This window comes from Myotis davidii, unplaced genomic scaffold (genome assembly GCF_000327345.1).
Source record: "Myotis davidii unplaced genomic scaffold, ASM32734v1 scaffold332, whole genome shotgun sequence".
Classification (NCBI taxonomy): Eukaryota; Metazoa; Chordata; class Mammalia; order Chiroptera; family Vespertilionidae; genus Myotis; species Myotis davidii.
This window is the reverse complement of record NW_006285779.1, coordinates 3,376,870-3,398,946: the sequence shown is the minus strand read 5'-3', so window position 1 is coordinate 3,398,946 and position 22,077 is coordinate 3,376,870. Positions and strand designations below refer to the sequence as shown.

Sequence of the window (22,077 nt, the reverse complement as noted above, 5' to 3'; positions counted from 1 at the left end):
GGTCCACAGGCCCCCAGGAAAGCAGCGTGGTTCCTGGGCTTCCCCAGTGCAGCCCTGGGTCCTGCCTATTTCTTTGGATCCCCCAAGCCCCCACCTCATCACTTTGGCAGGGTTAAGGGGACAGGGAAGGGGTGGAGATGAATGAATTAATTTCAGGATTATTGCTGTACATGCAGCCAGTAGCCGCTGCAGTGGGCCTTGTCTATAAATATAAAGTCATAATAATAAGGGTTTGCGTTTATAAAGCACTTTGAAGCCCTCAGACAAAAGGCACTTTATTCCCGTTATTGTTCTCATCATTAACAGGAGTCAGTGCCTAAAGTGGAATTTAGCAATTTCAGACAACAGAGCAATTGCCTTTAGGAAAACAAACTCCATACTTCAGCAAGCATTCCCTGGCGTAGGAGGCCTCGGGTCCAAACTGGGAACAAAAGTGCTTCTGATAGCACTTGAATCTGCAGCCCAGCAGTTTGTGGAGCTGGCTGCTGCCTCCCTTTTGTCCCCCAGAGGTCACTGTCGAATACAGATATCGGGCGGAAATGTGATTACCAGGGAATGAGAGCAGAGAGGCTAGCTGGCTCACCAAAAAATTCATCCGAGGGCAGATCCTCTGGGTCCCCTCTCCTGTGCGTATGCAGCCGTAGGTGGCGCTGTTGGCCAGGAGCTCCATGGCTAGAGGCCCACTTCTGGGTTCAAGGAAGGGAGGACATTTTTGAACTGATGGGTGAGGCCAGGTGGAGTAGTGCCTCCAAAGGGGCGGGGCCAGGGATTGGAGGAAGATGAGTTTGTCAGTGCTCACTTTGGAGCCAACACTAACCATTGGATCCAGTGGCCCAGCCTGGCTCAGCCCAGCCTTCCTCAGGCCCCTCTGCTGGGAGGTAGGCGAGAGGGAGCGCTAAACCCTTAATCCTGAGCTTAGTGGCATTTTCAGATTCTACCTGGAGTAGTAAATACCCTATACCTTTTTTACAACTAACTGAACAGAACTTAGTGGCTGTTTCGTTGAGCAATGTTTAGCCTTCTCAGAATAATTTCCTTAAAATCTGTTCTCTGATTATCATATCGGCTGGAGATTGGCAGGGTACATATTTTTATTCTTGTGTTATATGTCAACGATTATGTAAGTGTATCTGCAAACTCAGCTTAATGGGCTGACTTGCCAGAAGGTACCTTTAGGCCTGGTCTCAATGCCCAGGCACCTGCAGATTCCACTGCACCAGGGCATTACTCTCTGATTTTACTTCTTCACTCACCGGGAGATTCTGTGCCTGCCCCAGTTCTGATATTCTGGAATGTGGTTACTAATGAAACGCAGGCTTCCTTTGTCCATACCTGCCTTGTCCCTGAAGAACTGGGCTGGCCACTTTTCTTGAAGGACAATTCCAGTGTATCATGTCCTTGGCCAGGTATTGGAGGGAAGGAAGAAGGTGCTTTTCCAGGACCCCAGTGCAGCACCGTCTGTTCCTGTTAAGGGAGCTTGTGCAGAAAGGTTCTTAGCCTTAGCCTGGAAGCTGGAGCTGTAAGTGGAATGAGCCCGGGTGCTGGAATAGGAGGATGTCGGCTTAAATCTGGCCTCTGCCACTTATTAGTTGTAGTATTTGGGGCAAGGTTTCCTCATCCATCACAGGTGAATACTCATGCCTACCTCACAGATGGGAAAATTTGATGAAAATGTGTATGTACAAATGGCCAGCCTTAAGCAGGTCCTCAACAATTCTTTTGAAATTCGAATGTGAAGGGAATTTGGCTGATTTGACATCGGTGATACTAACACTGTAGAAAGTGTTAGTAGACATTGCTAGAAAAAGGATTCTGGGCTTAAATAAGTTTAGGAAACTATGGAATAAACAACTTTTTCTTCAGTAAGACTTTTGAGAGCCTTTAGTATGTGAATGTATATTGTGACTCTCTAGGAGGGGCTACTATAGGCAGGGATGAACAGTGCCCAGAGCCTTGATGTGTAAGAAAGAAAGAAAGATTTGCCTACTGATTTTCTATGGACTGGACTGGCTGGAGGCTTCTCTTGACTGTTCCGGCCAACCCTGCACACAGCTGTACAGGGTGCCCCCTGGAGGTGTGTGGCGTATGGCCCATGTGACTGTCCACCGTGGCCCTGTCCTCTAGTGTCTCTCTCTGAAGACCTGACCTGTGCCCTTTCTCAGTTCACTGCAAGGGCAAATGAGTTGGGAAAAGACTGGGAATGGGGAAGGTGATACAGTGGGAAGAGAGTGATGGGGCATGGTAGGTCATTTCTGAAATAGCCAAAAAGCTGTCCTTTGGTTACACATTGAAGAAGGTTGGCCTATTCCAACCTGTTGGACTGGCACCTGCAGACTGCAGATTTATCTAGGACAGCTCCTTTACTTGAGGAGGAAGAAACCGAGACTCAAAGCTAAAGGGCCTGCCCTCCTGAGAGCCTTTGCTCCCACATGTCTTTTGGACACTTTTGAGATTCAGAAAGAAAAACCACCATGTGTTAGAAAGAGTGCTGTGGAGACCTGCAGGGTGGCTGGATTCCTGGGGAGCCCACCTCCCATATCTGCCCCCCTCCTTGGACAGGTGCAGGGAACTTATACCAGGTCATCTATTACTTGGAAGTGAGAATGTGGAAAGATGGAGGGGTCAGGCTTGGGGGATTATCACTTGTTTTTAGATTGTCTCCCTTTACCAGTTTTGTGACTTGGGCCTCGGTTTCCTCTTCTGTAAGAGGATTAGAGAGGTCGTAACCAACCTGAGAGGGTTGTGTTGAGGAATCAATGTGTAGGACAGTGCCTGGCACAGATTGAGTATTAATAAATGTTACCTCTCAGTGTGTGGCTGAGACTGGGAACAATGAAGGGAGATGAAAATGGGGAGGAGTGTTGGGGTGTCTGCAGAAAGCCCAGGAATCACCTGCTATAAGAGTTTGACTTTGAACAGAAATACAGCATGGTCTCCTCAGGCAGCAGTACGGCCTTGTTTCTTCTTCATCCTTAGAATCCTGAGGCTTACAGCTCAAGGCCTGGGACACAGTTGATGCCTAAGAAATGTTTGCTGCCTGAGGCTGAGTATTTTGGCTTCTGCAGAGGTACAGTGGGTCTCTCTCTAGTCCAGGTGCTGGTGAGAAAGTCAAGTGCAGTTCCTCTGAAGGCAAACCCCAAGGCCAGGGAATGGGGGCGGGGGCTGCTCCTTGAGGAGAGGTGCCCCATACTCCCCTGAGCACTGCCCGTCGGGAGCTTCTAAGGAAAATTGTTTAACTTCAACCAATAAACCTATTAGAACAGACTCAAAACAGAGCTGAGTCTCCAGACCCACTGCTTCCATTCCCCGCATCTCGTGAAAGATGGTGGGTATAGGACAGAGGAGGCAGCCACACACCTCAGGCTCCCGCAGACCTTGTTGCCATTGCCATGAGGCCAAGCTCCAGGATTCCTTTACTATCCCAGCGCCCCGGCCTGGGGAATGTGGCTTGAGAGTGCCCTGTCCCACTGGCGGGCGCACAAGGCAGGTCAGCAGAAAGGATGTCCCGGTGCTGGTCTACAGGGCAAAGCCTTACACGCCCCGGGGTTCGCCTGGGCTGCATGTGCCTGCGCTGCTTCTCTCCCAGTTGTTTCTGTGTATATTTGCACGGAAGATGTTAACACTTCCTAACAAGCCTTTGTATTCATCTAATCTTTGCTGTTTAACCTTTGACTCCCCCCTATTATCAGTGTCTGCCACCTTTGCTGGCCAGACCAAGGGCCCCAGGAAAAGACCTCAGCTCGGGCTGGCTAGGAAGGGGATGAGGCCGGCATTCCACTCCAGTTTGCAGGCAGATGGATCACCTTTCCCTGGGGCAGAGCTTTGGAAAATAAAGCAAGCCTATGGTGCCATTAGGCCCTCCCAGCCCCCACTCCTTTTGAACTGTCAGCCTTTAAGTAAACATTCTTTTCCTGCCATGGGTCCCAGCACCTTGGTGGGGAGTGGGGAACCTGGGAGGAGAGGGGCCCTGAAGAGCCTCTGCTAAACTAAGGGATTTGGGCAGGGAGAGTGGGGCAGAAGTGCTACATTGATGTCAACTCTCTGAGTCCCCAGGGCATCAGGGCTTTTGAAGTGGACTCAAGGTAGCTGTCACCACAAGGACCAGGCTCCTCTGAAGTATTAAAAGCCCCATCCTCCCCAGGCCCCTCACTTGAGTGTGTTTGTACCTGCCTGCAGCGTTTCCCTTCCCAACCCACACATCCTGGCAGCAGCGGTGATGCTGTGCCTGGGTGACAGGTCTGGCAGCCGCTGACCAGAGCCTAGCTGCACTTCCAAGGCAGATGCCAAAAGGGCCTATTGCTAGGAATGAGTAGGCCATTCTTTGTGCTCTGGTGTGATAAGCACCAGACCAGGAGCAAGGAACATCAGTCCTGACCTGTGGCAGCAAAGTAGTCCAGGGCCCCAGAGATACAGCTTCCCTGACAGCTCGAAGGTTTGTCCTGTCAGGGAGCTTCTCCTGTGATGTACTTCCCTCTCTGGCCGGCAAGTAGAGTCAGCTAATAAGGCCTGAAGAGACCCCAACAAAGGAAAAGGTAGCTGAGGTCTTCACTGGAAGCCCCGTGTATATGGCAACTGTCAGCTTTGGGGGGTCGCCCTCGATGTCTATTCTGTCCCTCGTTAGCGCACATGTCCCATTTTCTTGGGATCCAGAGGAGGGCTGGCTTGCTCGAGCTATCTGCTTATCTGTCCTGGGTAGTCCTAAACCTCAAGTATGAGTCACTAATCCCTGGTTAGTCGAGGAATCATGACCAGTTCTGCTCTTCTGCTGGACTGGCCATAAGGCCTTTCATTCTTTTCTTTCCAAGGCCACTAAGCTCCAAAATACTGGCGTTCCAGTGGGCTTCCTTTCTTCCTCTCTGGCTGCTGGAAGTGCGAGAGAACGTTGTAGAAGCTTAGCAGTACAGGGCCTGATGCCAAATTGTCGGGGTCTCCTTGTTGGGTGTCCCCATGACCTCTTTTTGCCCCCACAGGTACTACAAGAAGTTCTCCATTACTGATCTGGACAGATACCAGCTACCTCTGGATGATTCCTTGCTGAGCTTTGCTTATGCCAACTGCACCCTGATCATCTCCGTAAGATTCACCCAGACATCTTAGCCACTGCGTCAGGGAGAGCCTCCCTCCTTCCCTGCCCCCTTCCCATTCCGTAGGAGTCCCCAGCACTAGCCTCAGCCGTGGGGTGTACTAGCTGCAGAACAGACATCTCTGTTTCAGCATGGGGAGAGCAGGGTGGGGCTCGGGGAGGAATCTGACAGCTAGAAGAGGACAGAGGGTGATGGGGCGGGATGGAAATCACAGACTGGGGCTCTGGTTCAAGGCCTGCTCCTACTGATCCATGTGACTTTGAGCAAATCATTCAACCCTGTAGGCCTCAGTTTCCTCATCTTTGAACAAAGGGATCAAAAGGGGCCCTGAGTGTGTGTGTGAAGGGGAGGGGAGGGCGGAATGTGATGGAATGATGTCCTCTTTCTGGCCCATCTATAGTACCAGAAGCCAAAGGAAGTCCTGGTGGCCGAGTCAGAGCTGCAGAAGGAGCTGAAGAAGGTAAAGATGGCCCACAGCAGTGATGGGGACTGTAAAACCCAGTAGTGGACCCTGAGCCTGCACCTCTGGCATGGAGGGCGAGTGAGCTCTTCTGTCACCTGTAGGACTCACAGCCTGGGCCTTTCTGGCACAGGGGCAGCCTCCTCTCTCCCAGCAGCTCTACAAGCTCTGTAAGAACTGGCCCCTGCATCATGGTCTTCTCTCCTGAGTAAAGTTCTGAGTCACTGTGGGAACACTGCCCTCTTGTCCACTTCTGTCTGCTCCTATTCCCAGGGAAGGAGCTGGTGGCGACACTCCCTTCTCTATCCTAGGGACCTTCCACGGCCAAAGGGGTGGGTGGTCAATGAGAGGGTTTCCTGAAAAAAAGAAAACCTTTGTTCTTTGGGACACTGAGCCATGAGGCTGGTCTTACTCCTTCCCAGCATGTACATCCCACAATTTGAATCCGTTGTCCCCTCTCCACCAAGTGAGGAACCAGATCTTTGAACAATTAAGCTTTATTTTTACAAAAGTGAATATTGTAGCGTGTCTCAACAGCTGGCCTGAGGCTGGGCTGGCTGAGAGCTCACTCAGAACTTCTGGGTTTCCTTTATCCTTTCTTGGTTTCAAAGGGAGACCAGGCCATAGTGCCCCAGGAATGAGTCCCCAGCCCCAAAAACTTGTCCAAAGGTGGGGTCTGACTGAAGAGGTGGGGGCTGGTGCCAGCAGGGGCATTGGCAGCCACACCCTCCTTCCAGGGAAAGGGCAGAGAGGGACCACTGGGAAGGCTGGAGCACCTCACCTCAGCTATCGTGGCTCTAAGGGGTGCAGTGCGGGCGGGGTGCCTCTCTAGGCCAGATCCTTGCTCTGGCGGACAGGAAGGCAAGGCCCGGTGGGTTCAGCTTCACTCTCCCAAAGCAGCAGGTCTCTTCTCTCCAGCTGGTTCTTGGGAGGGGCTGTACCACTGGGTAATCAGTCCCAGGAGTCAGCAGCCTTTGGCTTCCGTGCTCAAGCACTGTGGTTGCAGGTCTGGGGGCACAGGCACGGGTGGGGAGCATCATCACTGCACCCTCCAAGCAAGAGAGGTCCCTGAGTAGCTAGCTTCCCTGGCCCACAGCTAGGGTGGCCCTGCCTGTCACGGGTTTTGAAAGTCCAGGACGTGAAGGTTGTAAGACAGCGCCGCATAGAGATGCTTGGTGGTGAAGCGCAGGCAATACACCGGACTGCTCAGGGGTGTTGACGTCAGCGGGAAGGCCTGCAGGGAAGGCACAGAATGACAAGAGTCCCGAGCAGGAGATAGGGGAGCCCAAACCCAGGACTCCAGGCCCAGGGCAATGGGTCAGGTGCACTGTGGGCTTCCTCCACCGCTCCAGGCACACCCTCTCAGGTGCAGCCATAAACATGAGTGCTGGCTTCCGGGAGGTGTGCGTGAGGTAGGCGGATGCTTACGTGTAGGCAGGCCCTTTGGCGCCGGTCCCACAGCCGTACAACCCCGTAGTAGGAGGAACCTGTGGCCAGCAAGTGGTTCCCATCCGTCTGCAAGCAGTACAGGGTGCTGTCGTGGGGCTCCTCCCACTCCATGACACACTTCCTGTCCAGGAAGAGGCGATGCAGGGAGCTCAGGATGCCCTCCCTCCACCCACTTCCCCATGCTGGCTGGGAGGGAGGCTGAATCACAAATTCTTTAAAAAGCAGCCTTAATGGGGGAAAGCCTCCTCAGTAAAGGTCTCTTTCTTATCAAACTTCAGACCCCAGGGTAGCTTATGCCCTCATTTGTGTTTCACATGGCTGACTACATGTCACAGGATCCGTAAGGCCTTAGAAAGGTAGACAGGCTGGGACAGAATGCTGAGGGGTGGCACCCTCACAGCTCCCAAGGCTCTGATCAGGGCCTGGCGGCTACGCTCTCCCAGGCCTCGGGGCCAAAACTGCCAAGGTGGGAGTCCAAGCTTGATCTGACCTTGCCGGCTGCTCCCTACCGGTCCCTGACATGGAGTCTGTACCTCCTCCCACCGAGACTGACATAGGTCTCCCACCACCTGTCCTCCTGCCCAGCACTCACCTGACACTGGCTCGGAGGTCCCAGTATCGAACGTAGGTGTCATAGCCACAGGACAGGAGCGTGAAAGGGGACTCATACATGAGGTCCAGCACCCCAGCCCCTGGGGGAAAGTCACTGCCCAGGTGTGTCATCAGCTGCCCACTGGGGAGAGAGAAGGGCAGAGGATGAGCCACTATCCCACCTTGGCCCACACTGATTCTTTGAACCTCCAAATGGCTTCAGTCCCTAAGGAAATGCAGCTCTCCTTCCTGAGCTAGAATTAGACTCCCTTAGGAAGGGGGGCTGAGGGAGGAGATGCCCCAGACTCCCTTCCCTCCCACTCGAGTCCCTCCCCCCAGCTAAAGGCCTCAATCAATCACCATCAGCCCCTCCATCACACCTGCACACTGGCCACCCGCCACCCAGCCTCTCCTCTGCAGGATGAATGGGCCTTGCTGAAGGGGTTGCCCCTCACACCACACACCACACACCACACCACACACACACACACACACACACACGGCTACTTTATACTCCTTGATCCTGCAGGTCATGCAGTTCTGAGCTGCCTGAGTCCAATGCCTTAATTCCCGCCTGTAATCTGGGGCTCAAACCTCATTGGGGATAAAGACCACACAAAGGGAGAAGGGGAGTCCCAGGAGATGTTAAAACAAGTAAACACCTTTGTGTCTGGGGACAGAAATCGCTGAGAAAGCAGCTTAGCGGGCTGGTCCCTGGTGTTCCTGGCCAGGCTGGCCCCCAGCCCGGGGCGAGCACGCCTCTGTGATCACAGCCCCCAGCCTGCTGGGCTCCAGCTTGCTCCCCCACCCTCGCCCCTCCCGGTGGCCAAGAGCAGATTACTGAGAAGAACAATTTCTTTGTGACTGTGTAATTCCCTCCGTGACCGCGGCAGTGGGCAGACCCCCTCGCCTGATGCCAGACCCCTAGCAACCATGTAGGGGGGCCTCCTGGCCCTAGCAACTACCCCTCAACATCAAGTGCACCCGCTAATCCCTATGGCTAGGGGACGGGCAGGAGCAGTGAGTTTGCAGAATGACTGGGGGAAACGAAGGAGAAGAGGGGCACCCTCCAGACCCCATTCCTCAGCTTCAACCAAGTTGCTGGGCTCTCGGATACTTCCCAGGGACTCACAGGTAAGAGGCTGGGCATGGAGCGGGAGGACTTCGTGGTCGCACCAGCCCAGCTTTGGCCCAAACAGTGTTAATCAAAGGGCTTAAGGCTGATGGGGCTGCCAGTCACATGTGTGAATGTGGCCCTCAGCTCTAGCTCCCACCTCACACAGATGCTGCCCCTCTTCATTCCCTCTCCCCACTGGAGCCACCATCTTCCCTGAAGGCTGAAGGAGTCAGGGAGGAGGCTGTGGGCTCCTCTCTGCCCACTCTGCCTTTCCCCTGGACAGAGACATGACCCCCAGCAAGGTACACGGCTGCTGTCTGGTGGGGGGCGAGGCCCTACGTCAGCACCCTGTCCCCCCGCCTCCTTTCCGGGGAGGAACACAGGAGAAGCCTGTGTCGGGAGAGGGATGTCGGGGAGAATCCCGAGAAGGATCAGGCAGAAAGCCCTCTCTCCAGATCAGTGTCTCCTAGAGATCCAGGAAGCCCCTCACTAGCCATGACTCCCCCAGGCTGGGCAGGCTGGAGCCCTGCAAGCGGCTGGTCTCTCTCACGGGCACAGGTGCAGATTTGTGCACACCGGGTAGGGGCTGTTTTGCTCCACAGTCCTCCCTCTCCTTCCAGATTGGGGGCCCTGCCCCTCCATTAGCGAGGCCTTCAGGAATGACTGAGGAACTCTCCCCTTTAATCTGTAGGAGTAATTTCATGTTTGTCTGTTTGAAATAGAAGATGAAAGGCAGTAGGGTTGGGGGTGTGAAGCCCAGCATGGCTCTACCTGCCCACCGCTGGTCCCAGGGTTGAAAGGGAAGCAGAGCTGGGCATCCATGGCCAGGCAGGGTCAGCAGCACAAAGGCCACACCCAGACCAAGTTGCCAACCTGGGCCCATGCCCCTGTGTCTGAGACACCACTGGAAAGTGTCGGCCACAACATCTGCAATAAGACACACAGAATTCACCCAAGCTGGTTTGGCTCAATGGATAGAGCGTCAGCCTGTGGTCTGAAGGGTCCCAGGTTTGATTCCGGTCAGGGGCACATGCCCAGGTTATGGGCTCAGCCCTCAGTAGGGGATGTGCAAGAGGCAGCCGATCAACGGTTCTCTCTCATCATTGATGTTTCGGTCTCCCTCTCCCTTCTTCTCTGAAATCAATAAAAATATGTTAAAAAAAGAAACACAGAACTCTGCCCGGCGGGGGAGACCCAAGAGCAAGAGGGAGCCTCAGCCCCGGGGCCAGGACAGGTCCTTGAAAGCCCGTCTGCCAGCCCAGCCTGGCCGGGCTGAGGGGTTTGCTTTCTGGTGCACGCTTCTCCGATTCTCTGTAACGGCCACACACACTTTAAATGGGCCAATAAACAGATACAATTTCTCTTGTCTCTGGGCCTGGACCCTCAAGGCTCTGTTGTGCAGTGCTCGTGAGGTTAAGTTCAGAGCATAAACGGACACACCGCGCTCTGGGGAATGGCCGGTCTCTTCCAATAGCGGCCCAGCAGTCCCATAGGAGCCCTGCTGGGGTTTTGATTTGGGAAAACAAACAGAAATGGCTCCATGGGCCCTTTGTGGCCCCTACCCCAGGACCAATTTAACTAGAAAACTCTAGCTTATCTGCTGTGGTGGAGGGAGAGAGACCGGCTGACAATAGCCCCAAACTTTGGGGGGAGGGGGGACAAAGCAAGCTGTCTGTCTCGTCAGCCCCTCCTCCGAGCTTCTTTTCTTACTGCAAGTGTATTTTTGTAAAAAAACAAAAAAACGATTAGATTGCAATTTGTATAACATGGTGACCCCCAAATTCAGACGTTTCACCCCTTTTCTCTGGAAAGAATGTTAAGAATGCCTCTGGGCCTATCACTGTGGGGGCGGGAGGGGTGTACTGCCTCGGCTGTGGAACAACTTGTGTGGGAGCCGGGCTGCTGCTCAGAGCCCAGGCCAAGACAGGAGCAAGGGCAGGGTCTGCCACTATAGAAGGCCGGACAAAAAGTCCATTCCCTTCCAACTCCAGGAGCTGCTGAGGGCTGGGGAGGGGTGAGGAGGCTCGGGGGGAGCCTCCTCACCCAGCCTCCCCTAAGCATGACTCCAGCAATTCTCTCGACCCAGGGAAAGATAAAGACAGATGGGGCCGCCCCTGTGATCCTGATGAATGCGACCAGGCAGGGAGGACAGCCTGAAGGAAATGTGTTCGCAGCCTGGCTATGTAGGGCCTCATCCCAGGGACCCTTGAGGAGGGAAATAAGGTCTCCCTGGCCCAACACACCGTGCTGCCCAGGCAATTCCACTGATGCTGGAGGGCAGTGGGAAGAAAGAGAACTCCCTAATAGTCAGGGAGAAGAAAAATATAAGTAAGACCCTGATCCACCCCCACCCCATGACCATCTTTATGGGGAAAATAACAGAAGGTAAGTGCTAGCCCTGAAGACCCGGATGTCTGACCTGGGAGGGGCCCTGAGTGCCAGGCTGGAGTCGGGCAAGGTAGGGCAGGCTCTGCAGAAACACCCCACCACTCCCAGTCTGGGCCCTGAAGAGCCAGGAAGCCTGGGACCCTGCTCCCCTCTCTCTTTCCTCCCTCCCTCCCCTGAGACCTCTCATCCCAGCCTCTGGACACTTCCCCTTGCCTGGGGCCTGAGCTCCACCATAGCTATGGCCCATAGAAAGTCCTCCTGTGCTTAAGTGCCCTGAAATGCCCCCTGCCTCCCACCTGCCTGCCCGCATCTAAGAATTCCTGTGGCCCACACACCATTTTACAGCCACTATTAATGTACTGGGTTCCTGGTGATGTTCCCTGGAGATCCTATGGGTGCTCATTCCTGAATGTTTGGGGATGAGGACACGCCATCTTGCATGTGCTACCACAAAATGCAACAATGGCTTTTGGTGGAGGGAATGGGTGGGAGGGTGACAAACAGTTCACCTTTCTATGTATCTTCTATTCCCAGGAGATAGATGGCCTATAGGTATAAGCTGGGCCCAACATGGTTGCTAAGAAAGTGGGAGGTTTTCCCTCCCTTCCTTCCCTCCTTCCTCCCCTTCTTCCTCTCTCCCTTTCCTTGACCAACAGCCATTTACTAAGCCCCTTCTGTACACAAGGCACTTTAGGGAGAGGCGAGGTTGAGGGAGAGAAGTACGCCTCATATCCAACTACCAATACAAGGTGTGACCTGGTGGCACCAGAAGGAGATGAAAGCAAGTGTTATGGGCGCAGACTCAGTGATTCAGTGAGTGACAGGGTTGTGACAGGCAATGACAGAAGAGAGGGGATGGCCTAGGTCCGTGGTCGGCAAACGGCGGCTCACGAGCCACATGCGGCTCTTTGGCCCCTTGAGTGTGGCTCTTCCTAAGCCTTAGGAGTACCCTAATTAAGTTAATAACAATGTACCTACCTATATAGTTTAAGTTTAAAAAATTTGGCTCTCAAAAGAAATTTCCATCGTTGTACTGTTGATATCTGGCTCTGTTGACTAATGAGTTTGCCAACCACTGGCCAGGTGAAGGACCAGCAACAACAAAAGTGCAGAGCGGGGCGCCTGGTTGGCAATCTGGTTTAGTTAGAGGCTCGGTCTGTGAGGGGGGCAAGTTGGTATGACCTGGTTCCCAGGCCATGGTGGACATACTGCTCAGCTGCCATGAACTCCAGGAGTGGCAGAGAGCTGCAAGGCTTTTGAGCAGGGAGTGGCTGTCCTAGTCCAGCCTCTGGTGGGGAGAGCAAGAGAACCAAGGAGGCAGACAGGTCCCACGAAGTGGTGATGAGAAGCCCATGAAAGCTTCGTCTGCCCCAGCCCTGCCAGGTGAGAGGGAAGGGCTCTTGCCAAGCACACAGCCTCTCACATGCATGTGTGTACGCGTGCATGGCCCCCAGCACCGCCCATGCACACATGTTCAGACACAATGACTCAAAGGCCAGGCAGTCCACTTTGTACTGCTAACAAGGGGACCGTAATTACAGGAAGGGGCAGCGGGCAGATAAAAGGATACAAAATTTCAACATCTGTTGCCATAAAGGGATAAGGAGAAGTGAAACGCAAAGTATCAGTTTGGTGTCAGTGGGCAGAGAGCCAATTTCAAAGAGTTCAGGAGGACAGAGGGGACAAGAAAGAAAAAGGAAAGAGGGGGGTAGAAAGAAAGAAAGAAAAAGAAATTACAGGGTTCCTTAAAGAGGTAAAGAAAAAAGAAAATGAAAAAAGCTGTCAGTAATACTTTCAAAGGAGAAGGCAGGTACTTTAAAGAGGGGCAATTCCCATAATCAGCCTGACGGAGGGCAGGCCCCCTGCCTGGGTGGAGGCGGAGGGCCTGGGGCAGAGACAAAGCCACACCTGGCGGGGATGGGCACTAATGGTGCCCTCAGCAGCCCAGCCTGCACTCAGGACGCCGCTCCTCCTGCCACAGTCAGCTGGCTGCAGCCAGGCGCCCTTGCCAATCCGAACTCGAGCAGATGCCTTGAAATGCAGCTCCTGTGCTCAGTCCAAGGTCCCACGATAAAGTTCCCAGCCCAAAGGGGCTTCCCCACCAGCCCAAAGGGGGCTTCCCCACCAGCCCAAAGGGGGCTTCACCACCAGCCCAAAGGGGGCTTCAGACAAGGTGGCCCTATGAGTGCTCTAAGCCACCGAGTCAGCCACAGGGGTCAGGATCAGGGTGGGCTTCACGATGGAGATGCTGTTTATGCTAAAGTGTGAGCAGGGTTTCAGGAGACAGAGAAGGGTTAATCCAGGGTGTCAGATGGAGCAAAGGCCCCGAGGGCCCCTGACAGAATGTGAGAAGCCTACTGTCCAGCCTTCATTGAGAAAGGAGACTTAGGGGCTTTAGGAAGGAAACAGAGGAGTAATGGGGAACTGGGGATGACCCTGGCCGGAAGAGGAGAGGAGGAGTGCAGGGGTCATGCCTATGGTCACGCACAAGGCAGCACAGTGTCTAGCCAAGGATTCAAACCCTCAATGCCCTAGGAGTAGTAGCCAGGCCACCCTTCCCTACCTGACAGTCCCCAGGCTGGCTCAGGGCTATGGCTGGACCCACTATGACACCTCCAGGTCTGGGATCACAGGCCTCTTCATCCTATTTCCCGGCTGCCCACCACTACCAGGGTGACCACTGTGCCCTGTTCTCAGGGCACCAACGCTAGATCCAGCTCAAATGTCCCTTGGCAGAAAAGTATAACCCACAGCAAGAACAAGCCCTGGGGAAGGGGTGTGTGTGATATCAGGCCAGTCAGATACCCCTCCCCCAGTTTTCTATCAGGTGGGAGGCAGTCCCCACAAAGACAACACCTTCCCTGGGGCCTAGCCATTGGCCTGGCTCAATGCTTGATTCCTCTAGACATCAGGCTCCAGGCTCGGGAACAGGATGGCCCTGGCACAGTACTTACGCTTGATGGGACCCCAGGGCCTAGCTAAGGACACTTCAGTGGTTGGCTGTTGGCACTGTCTGTCAGGATGGAGGTCCTGAGGGCTGGGGACTGGGCCTAAAGAGCATCTACCCTCAGGAGCAGGTTCTGATGCCGCAGAACTCCATCCTCCTCTCTGCCTGGTTCAGACAGGTTTGAAATCCTACACTTGGGCCCAGTCCAGGGTCCCCAGCTCCAGGAGAGAGGAAGGGAAGGGGGGACACCAAGTTTCTTGACATCTAGGCAATGGCTGTGTGCTCCAGCCAGGCCTTCCCCTCTCCAGGAGTCTTGATGGAATGAAGGGCCGAGGGAGTCATGTGACCTTGAAAGGGGTCCCCAGGCATTGTAAGTAGCTAGGCTGCCTGAGGAAGCACTGATACTCAGCAGGGCACATACACTTCCAAGCTATGTCCCAGACCACCATCCTGAGGGCAGCCCCTGGAGGGGTGATGCTCAGAGCAAAACGGCCCCTCCATACTCCTCCCCCCAAGTCGTTGCACACATAAAAGGAAAATCCCAGTGCTCCTCAAGTTTCAGCAGTGACAGGTTAAAAGCAAAAGAATCCACCCAGCACCGCACACCGCCCCACTGCTGAGTCCTGCCGGCGATGTTGCTCCACCTTCCAGATTGGCCTGTCAGTCAGGCTTTGGCGTTATTGAAAGATCAAACTCTGTCCTGCCTGTTCATTACCTTAATCCTATTTTCTACATGGCTTTATTATCTGCTCGGGCTTCTCTGGGAAAGACAGCTACACACAGTCATCCTGACCATCCATTTCCTCCCGCCAAAAGCAGATGCCTCCACCAGGGCATCGTTCCCCAGACCCTGCACTGGGTCCTCCAAGCTCCCCTGGGGACAGGAGAGATGTTTAAAACAAGCCTGGCTGCTCTCAGTGGTGAGGAGGGGAGTTACGGGGGCTAGAAAGGTGGCAATGCCAAGTGACACCCATGGGCAGGCTGGCCAGAGGGTGCAGTGGCTGCTGCTTGGCTGGTTCCAGTGAGAATCGAGGCCATAACTATCTTGTACCCATTTTCATTTGGGTTCTTTCTGGGTTCTGTAAAAGCTGTGTTTGGGATGAGTGAGGCCTAGGGATTTCATAAAAGAATGCCTTTCAAGGATTGGTGCCTCAGAACTCCATCCTGATCATAAAACTGTGCCCAGGTATTACCCCCCACCCTGCCAAGGCAACTACAGGCAAAAGAGGCCACTCGAAGATTACTCAACCTCAAGATAAAGCTGGGCCATGGGCCATGGCAGTGTGCCATCCTGGGCCCAGGCCAGTGATGATGCCAAAGACCAGGTCCAGTAAAACTGACCTTCAGCAGAAATGCCCATCTTTGTGACTTACAGCCTTACTGTAAGTGCCTTCTCTATGCCATGAGGTCAGCATGTTTACCCTCACCCTCCACTGGTCATAGGCCACAAATATTTAGAGGATTGAAAGGGTGAGCCTCCACAAACACCAGGTGCCAATGTGGGAGACAGCTGTGGATGGGTAGGAAGAGAGGGAAGTAGACAGTTTGGTTGACTGACCCCAAGGTGACAGGCATTGTGTGGGTACTTCTTAAAAATAAATTTTTTATACTGGTTCTATTAAGTAGGGATAATTAATCCCATTTACAAATGTGGAGGCTGAGGCTCAGAGAGGCCCCCATGTCATAGAATTAATCAGCAGCAGAGTCGGTTCTAGAACCCAGGTCTGTCTGACCACAGCCTGTGCTCCCTCTGTCGTTCCTCACAGCCTCCCCATCACCCACCAGAGGACGGGCTCCTTCCCCAGCCCCGTTCAGATGCAAAAAGTTGCCAGTAGCACGAGTTTGGCAGAATGAGCCATGGGAATAACCTTCACAGACTGCAGGAACTCCAACATCCCAGGGGCTACAAACAAAGGAGTCCTTGGAAGTTTTAGCTATGTTGGCACCAGTGTGATACAAGCAGCTATAATAACAAAAGTAGACGATTTGGAATAAGGGCAATGATAGCACCCACCACTCAGCCCACACCTGCTATGTTCAGTACTCAGTTATGAACACCCCATTTTAAGGGGAATCAAACCAGATAAATCAGAGAAACTTTCAGGTAAGGATGGTCCTAAAACAGGCGTGAGACCAACACTCGAAGATTACTCAACCTTCAAGGTATCTTGTACCCATTCTCATTTGGGCTCTTTGCTATTCTTCTCTTTCTTTCTTGCTGACCAAACCCTGATTATGTGCCTTCCTCCTCCTCCCCCACTGCCAACGTGCACGGTGGGAAGCTGAGCTCTTCCCCAGGCCTAGAGGTGAATCTTGACTGGTCATTCCACTTCCCATGACATAGTTTGATTTAGGGTGAGTGCCAGAATACACCTTTGGCTCACTATAACAGGCCGGCTTGGGGGCTCCTAGGAAGGGCTTCTTCATCTTAAAAAGGGGCCCCAGGCAAGTACATGTCTTCTTCCTTCCTTCTTCCCTTTGGGTGTTGCCTTATGAGTTGGAAGACCTTTAGTAAACAAACCTGTGGGCAAGGGCAAAAGCAACCTTGATGGGTGGCAAAACAGAAAGCAGAAAAGAAAATGGGCCTCATGGTCTCATTGAACCACTGAACCCCTCAATCCTGGAACCAGCTCACTAGCCAACTTCTGGACTCCTGGTCATGTAAGACAATAATAATAATTCCTCTATTGTCTGAGCCACTTTGAATTAGGTCTTCATTACTTACAGACAAAAGCACCCAACTGATCTATTATGTTTATGAGCAACAACTAAAGAGTCTTGGACTTTTGGCCCACAAAGAAGAAGACCCCGGAGGAGCAAGACCAAAGGTTTCTGAAATCTAAAGGCCTGTTTTCAGAGGAGAGGTTCAACTTGCTTCGTGTTGGGATCACACCTCCAGGAAGCGGATCAACCCTCGATGACAGGAGGCACTCTAAGTCTCAGAGCTGGCCAAGGATGTAATGTGGTATTTGGTGAAGTTTTGAGTTTCCTACCCCTGCAGCTGGATGATCAAGAGATTGTAGAGAAAACCTTATTTAATTATCATGCGTTATAAAAAATATTTTACAAAGACTGACAACACAATGGATACTTCAGGAAAAAAGATATGGCTAAGACTTTTCTGGGAAGATGGAGACAAAAGGAGAAGACAAGCTAGAGCAACTGAGGCAAGGGAAAGGCAAGATGAGCACATCCTCATTGCTCACTATGGCATTGAAGCCAGACTGTAGGTGCTTAGGACAAGGTGAAGAGTTCTTAGACTTGACGGGGGGAAAAAAAGTACTGACAATACCTAATGCCATTGAGGATGTGAAGAAACTAGATCTTTCATACACTAGGGTCAGAATATAAAATAGTTAAGATACTCAAAACAATCTGGCAGGTAATAAAAACTAAACATACGCTTACCAAATGACCCAGCAATTGGGCATTAATCCCAAAGAAATGAAATCGTAAGTCCACACAAAAGCCTACACACAAATGTTCATTACAACTCTATTTGCAATAGTTAAAAAACTGAAAACAGCCCAAATGCCCTTCAATGGGTGAATTCTGTTCAATGGGGAAAGAAACTTGGTTACATCCATACCTGAGAATCTATATATATACAAAAGCCTAATATGCAAAGTGTCCCCTCGGGAGTTCAACCAACCGGGAGTTGGATCACTCACTATGACGTGTGCTGACCACCAGGGGTTGGCACGAAACGAAGGGAGGCCCTGGCTGGCAGCCAGAAGGAAGGCCCCGATCAGCCCTGATCGCCGGCCAGGCCTAGGGACCCTACCCATGCACAAATTTCGTGCACTGGGTCTCTAGTATACTATATTTAGCAATAAAAAGTAAAGTGCTATTTATACATGTAACAACTTCTATGGGTCTCAAGAGAATTATGCTGGGGAGACATATCAAAAGATTACATACTTTATTATTTCACTTATTTAATACTTTCAAAATGGAAAAATTATAGAGAAGAGGAACACAAGTGGCTGCCAGGGATGAGGGACCACAGGGAGTGGAGGCATGGTTATAAAGGGTAAATGAGGGATCTTTGTGCTAACGGAACAGACAGTTCTGTATCTTTGGCAGCAGTGATCACCTGAATCTACACACCGGGTAAAACTGGAAAGAACGACACCTACCTGCGCGTGTGCACGCACACACACACACACACACACACGCACGCACGCACGCGCACACACACACACACGCACGCACACACACACACGTGCAATCTGAGGAAGGGTCTGTGGACTGTACCAATGTCAATTTCCTGGTTTTAATATTATACTGTGTAAGGCTTTATTTCATATGAATCTATAATTATTTCAAAATAAAAAGTTTTTGAAAACCATATGATAGAATGGCAGGTAATCAGATGGGAGTGTGTCAAGCCTGCCAGGACAGAGAAATAAATAAAACCTGGATGTATTTTAACTGTTCTGTATAATTCTTTTTATGGATCTGTAGGCCACTTCCAAAATATCTTTATTTTAGAAAAGCCATCTCTGAGGATAGATGGGATTTTATGTAGCCACATAGGCACTCCCCGGAGAAAAAGTATCATAAATCCAAACTGTTGTTATCATAAATTTCACATGAAATTATTTACCAATTATAAATCACTTTAACAGTCTCCTCAAGCTAACGGAACGATTCCACATGAGAAGGTACCACAGCAGAGGCTGTACTGAGTTTCGGGCAGGGGTGCTTCCCAGCCTTCTCCCGGATCTCTGCGCAGCCACCTGCAGGGGGGCTGGCTCCACCAGCTCTCCCCACTGCCGCCCTGGCAGCTCCAGCCCTTCCCCCACCACAAGCCACGGTGGGCTCAGGAATCTCTTACCTGTTGAGGTCCCAGATTCTTAGGGGTGAGAAGTGCCCACAACAAGCCGTTCCAGTCACAAAAGAGCTGCCAAACAAAAGGAGAGCAGAGTCAGGTCTGGCTTGTCAGAACTTGTGGCGGAAATGGCTACACAATTGACGGTGCAGTGCTCATTCTCCAAGGGGTTCTGGGGTTAAGCCAGGATGAGAGAAGCAGCCAAGAGAGCCATCAGAGGGGTTGTGGGAAGACCAGTGGGAAGTATGGTGAGGGCTGTAACCTCCCAGAGCTGCCTGCACAGAGAAACCACAGGTTCACGATGGCTGAGCTTGCCACTCTGACCTAGCTGCATGGTCTCTGCCACCATAAAAAATCACCTCTAGGTGCACAACTCTGAGGCCAAGAGAAGCAAGCCTCTCGGGCTTCAGCTGCATGAAGGTCACAAAGCCATCGCACAGGAATGGTCTCCTGGAACAGGCTGCTGGGTGCTGGACGGTGATGCCCTTCCAGAGCTGAGCGGTGGGGGCGTTCTTGAAGGTTTTCAGAGCCAGGGTATCTGGTAAATGGTCCAAGCACAGGGCAGATGTAAAGGCACCAATCAGAGAAAGAAAATGGTTAGAGGTGAGTAACCATATGAAAAGATGAAGTGGGTAAGATGCCTGAAGTGAAGGTGGGAGAGCTGGGAATGTCAGAGGCCAGGCAGCCAGGGGCGCTGTGGAGTGGGATAGGAGTCAGGCAGAGTTTAGAGGACAAGGACAGGCGTTGCCAAGAGGCAGGTAAGAGGAACGCTCCGACCATCTTTCCCAGAGTCTCTCTTAAATCCTAAAACAGTGATGGCAAACCTTTTGAGTTCGGCGTGTCAGTATTTTGAAAAACCCTAACTTAACTCTGGTGCCGTGTCACATATAGAAATTTTTTGATATTTGCAACTATAGTAAAACAAAGATTTATATTTTTGATATTTATTTTATATATTTAAGTGCCATTTAACAAAGAAAAATCAACCAAAAAAATGAGTTCGCGTGTCACTTCTGACACGCGTGTCATAGGTTCGCCATCACTGGCCTAAAAAGTTCAATAAATACAATCTGCAGAGTTTCAACTTAAGTGCAGGCACCAGCCCACTAAGAAGGGTCTGTGCAACGAGCCAGGCTGGCTGCAGTGCTAGGACTAGAACTTGAACCTACCGAACCAGCCACTCCTTTGTTAAGAGGATTTGGCAGGGGTGGGGAGGGGAGGGGAAGCCTACAGGAACCCAGGGCTTGAAAACCTAAACTGCAAGCAAGAGAGCTGAAAGCAGTTGTGTCACTCAGGAGCCCGGGGCAGGGCAGGGCCATGTCCCTACATGTCAGGCATGGGGGGAGAGGGACTGGACATACTAATGACATGTTTGCAATGTGGGGCAGCAGCCCATCCACCCTGGCCCTGCCCAGCACCTGTGGCTCTCTGATCCCAAGCATGTCAGTGGGGAGATGGATTTCCGCAGAGAGGGCTCTTTAGAAGCCAGGGGCTTTGGCTGGAGGCAGGAGGAAGGGGGGACTTGGCCTGCAAGTTATGACTAGGGAGGTGTTAGGGCAAGCACTGGCCAAGCCACTGATTTACAATCAAAATTGCAGGGCAGGTGTCTGCTTTTCAACCCAGACTGACAAAATAGCCACGGGAACCACCCTGTGGCTTCCATGCCTCAAGCCAAGACTTCCTCTAGGGACATGCTCCATCATCCTAACTTCCTCTCAACCCATGGGAGTGCCAGTAGCCATGAAACTAGAGCAGTGTGCCTCAACAGCCACTCTGTCAACTCCCAAGGGACTCCCAGCCTAGGAAATGGCCGCTGGACAGTGAAGACCCAAACTACAAAGCTGGGAGGTGGTGTCCTGACCGCCCCCTACATTTTTCTTCGGAGGGTAATCCATTAATAACTGGTAAAGCCAATTACCGTGGGTAGGAAACATTAATAGCCACTTGGAAGTCGTTCGAGCAGGCAATTGGGCTCTCCAGATTTTTGAAGATTTGGGGCCAGGTAAGGGCGCCAGCAGAGACAACTCTTAAGGAGACCCGTGGCAGGCCTCTGCCCCGCCACTGGCCTAAATGAGCATCAAGGTCAGTCAACAGAGAGACAGGGTAGGCACCTGGAGCCTGAATCCCTGCCACTCCCACAGCTCTGTCCTCCCAGCAGGCCGGGGTGGGGCGGGGAACACTTGGCGCTGGGACTCCTGTGCTGCTCTATTCCCGCCCACCAACCCACCCTGGCCTGTCCATCTGCCTTCAGGAGGGGAGCCTCTCAACCGCATGCCCCACGAAGGCCCTTCTTAACTGTCTGGTTATGACACCCATGATCGTTTCTTCCGACAAGCTGTCTTCCCCTCACTTCACCATGTGAAGCAGGGAGGAAGGGAAGGAGGGGAAGTAGAGAGTCCGCCTGGCACGAAGAGTTTAATCAAATATGACACAGCAAAAAAAACAACAACAGTCAAGCATATCTGGAGCCAGGTTCTGCTGGGGATACTCAGCAGGACTCAAACTCAAACCATGGGGCCGCCTGGGGACAGGGACAGCAGAGGCAGAAGCTGCTGGCTCCCAGATGGCTTGGCCATCTTCCTCTGAGTCCCTACCACACTTGGATCTCACCTTCTTGGGACAAATGGCCTTTTGGGAGGTTATCTTCCCATGTTACCTTTGAGATCATGAAATAGCTGGTGGCTCTTTTGTGTATTCCAGTGACCAGCAGAGTGCTTGACCCAGAAGAAGTGCTCAGGACAAATCTGTGGACTTGAACTGAAAGGGTCTTCCAGAGCTCATGGCCAACAAGGCCAAGACGCTAGTCATGGGCTATGAATGGAGGCCCTCTGCTTTTTAAAGGAATAGTTCTCAAATCAGCAGACTCAGACCTGACTGACACATGACAATGATATACTGTTCTATATCATTGGGGCAGTGAAATAAGCACCACAACCAGATAATAGATGAGAAATACCAACAGTACCTAAAAATTAATGTCAAAACTCTCTCATCTCACACATGCAAATGCACAAACTCTCAGCTTGAGGGTCTAAAAGTCATTCTGACTCCATAAACTATACTCTTTTTGGACAAGAGAGCCCTTACCAGGAGCCAGTCTTCTACAGTTTCTCATTCTGTGCCAAGATCCCCTACCTACCTTACTGGCCCCCTGGCCCCAGATCAGGTAAACCTGGCATCACAGAGGACAGTATCAGGCCCAAGCAG

At 52.2% G+C, this 22,077-nt stretch overlaps 2 protein-coding genes across 5 annotated transcripts in view; one reads left to right on the top strand and one right to left on the bottom strand.

Annotated features, from left to right (window-relative positions):
- DPCD (deleted in primary ciliary dyskinesia homolog (mouse)) overlaps positions 1–5,931 on the top strand; it is a 20,434-nt gene extending 14,503 nt beyond the window's left edge. For both annotated transcript variants that reach the window (XM_006756526.2, XM_015559321.1), the window contains 2 exons: positions 4,971–5,073; positions 5,485–5,931. In XM_006756526.2, coding sequence (XP_006756589.1) covers positions 4,971–5,073; positions 5,485–5,589 — 208 coding nt within the window. In that variant the 3' untranslated portion in view covers positions 5,590–5,931. The remainder of the gene's footprint in view (positions 1–4,970; positions 5,074–5,484) is intronic.
- A 94-nt stretch (positions 5,932–6,025) lies between these two features.
- FBXW4 (F-box and WD repeat domain containing 4) overlaps positions 6,026–22,077 on the bottom strand; it is a 69,628-nt gene continuing 53,576 nt past the window's right edge. For all 3 annotated transcript variants that reach the window (XM_006756521.2, XM_015559319.1, XM_015559320.1), the window contains exons 6-9: positions 18,877–18,942; positions 7,586–7,726; positions 6,973–7,114; positions 6,026–6,778 (exon numbers count right to left, since the gene is read on the bottom strand). In XM_006756521.2, coding sequence (XP_006756584.2) covers positions 6,659–6,778; positions 6,973–7,114; positions 7,586–7,726; positions 18,877–18,942 — 469 coding nt within the window. In that variant the 3' untranslated portion in view covers positions 6,026–6,658. The remainder of the gene's footprint in view (positions 6,779–6,972; positions 7,115–7,585; positions 7,727–18,876; positions 18,943–22,077) is intronic.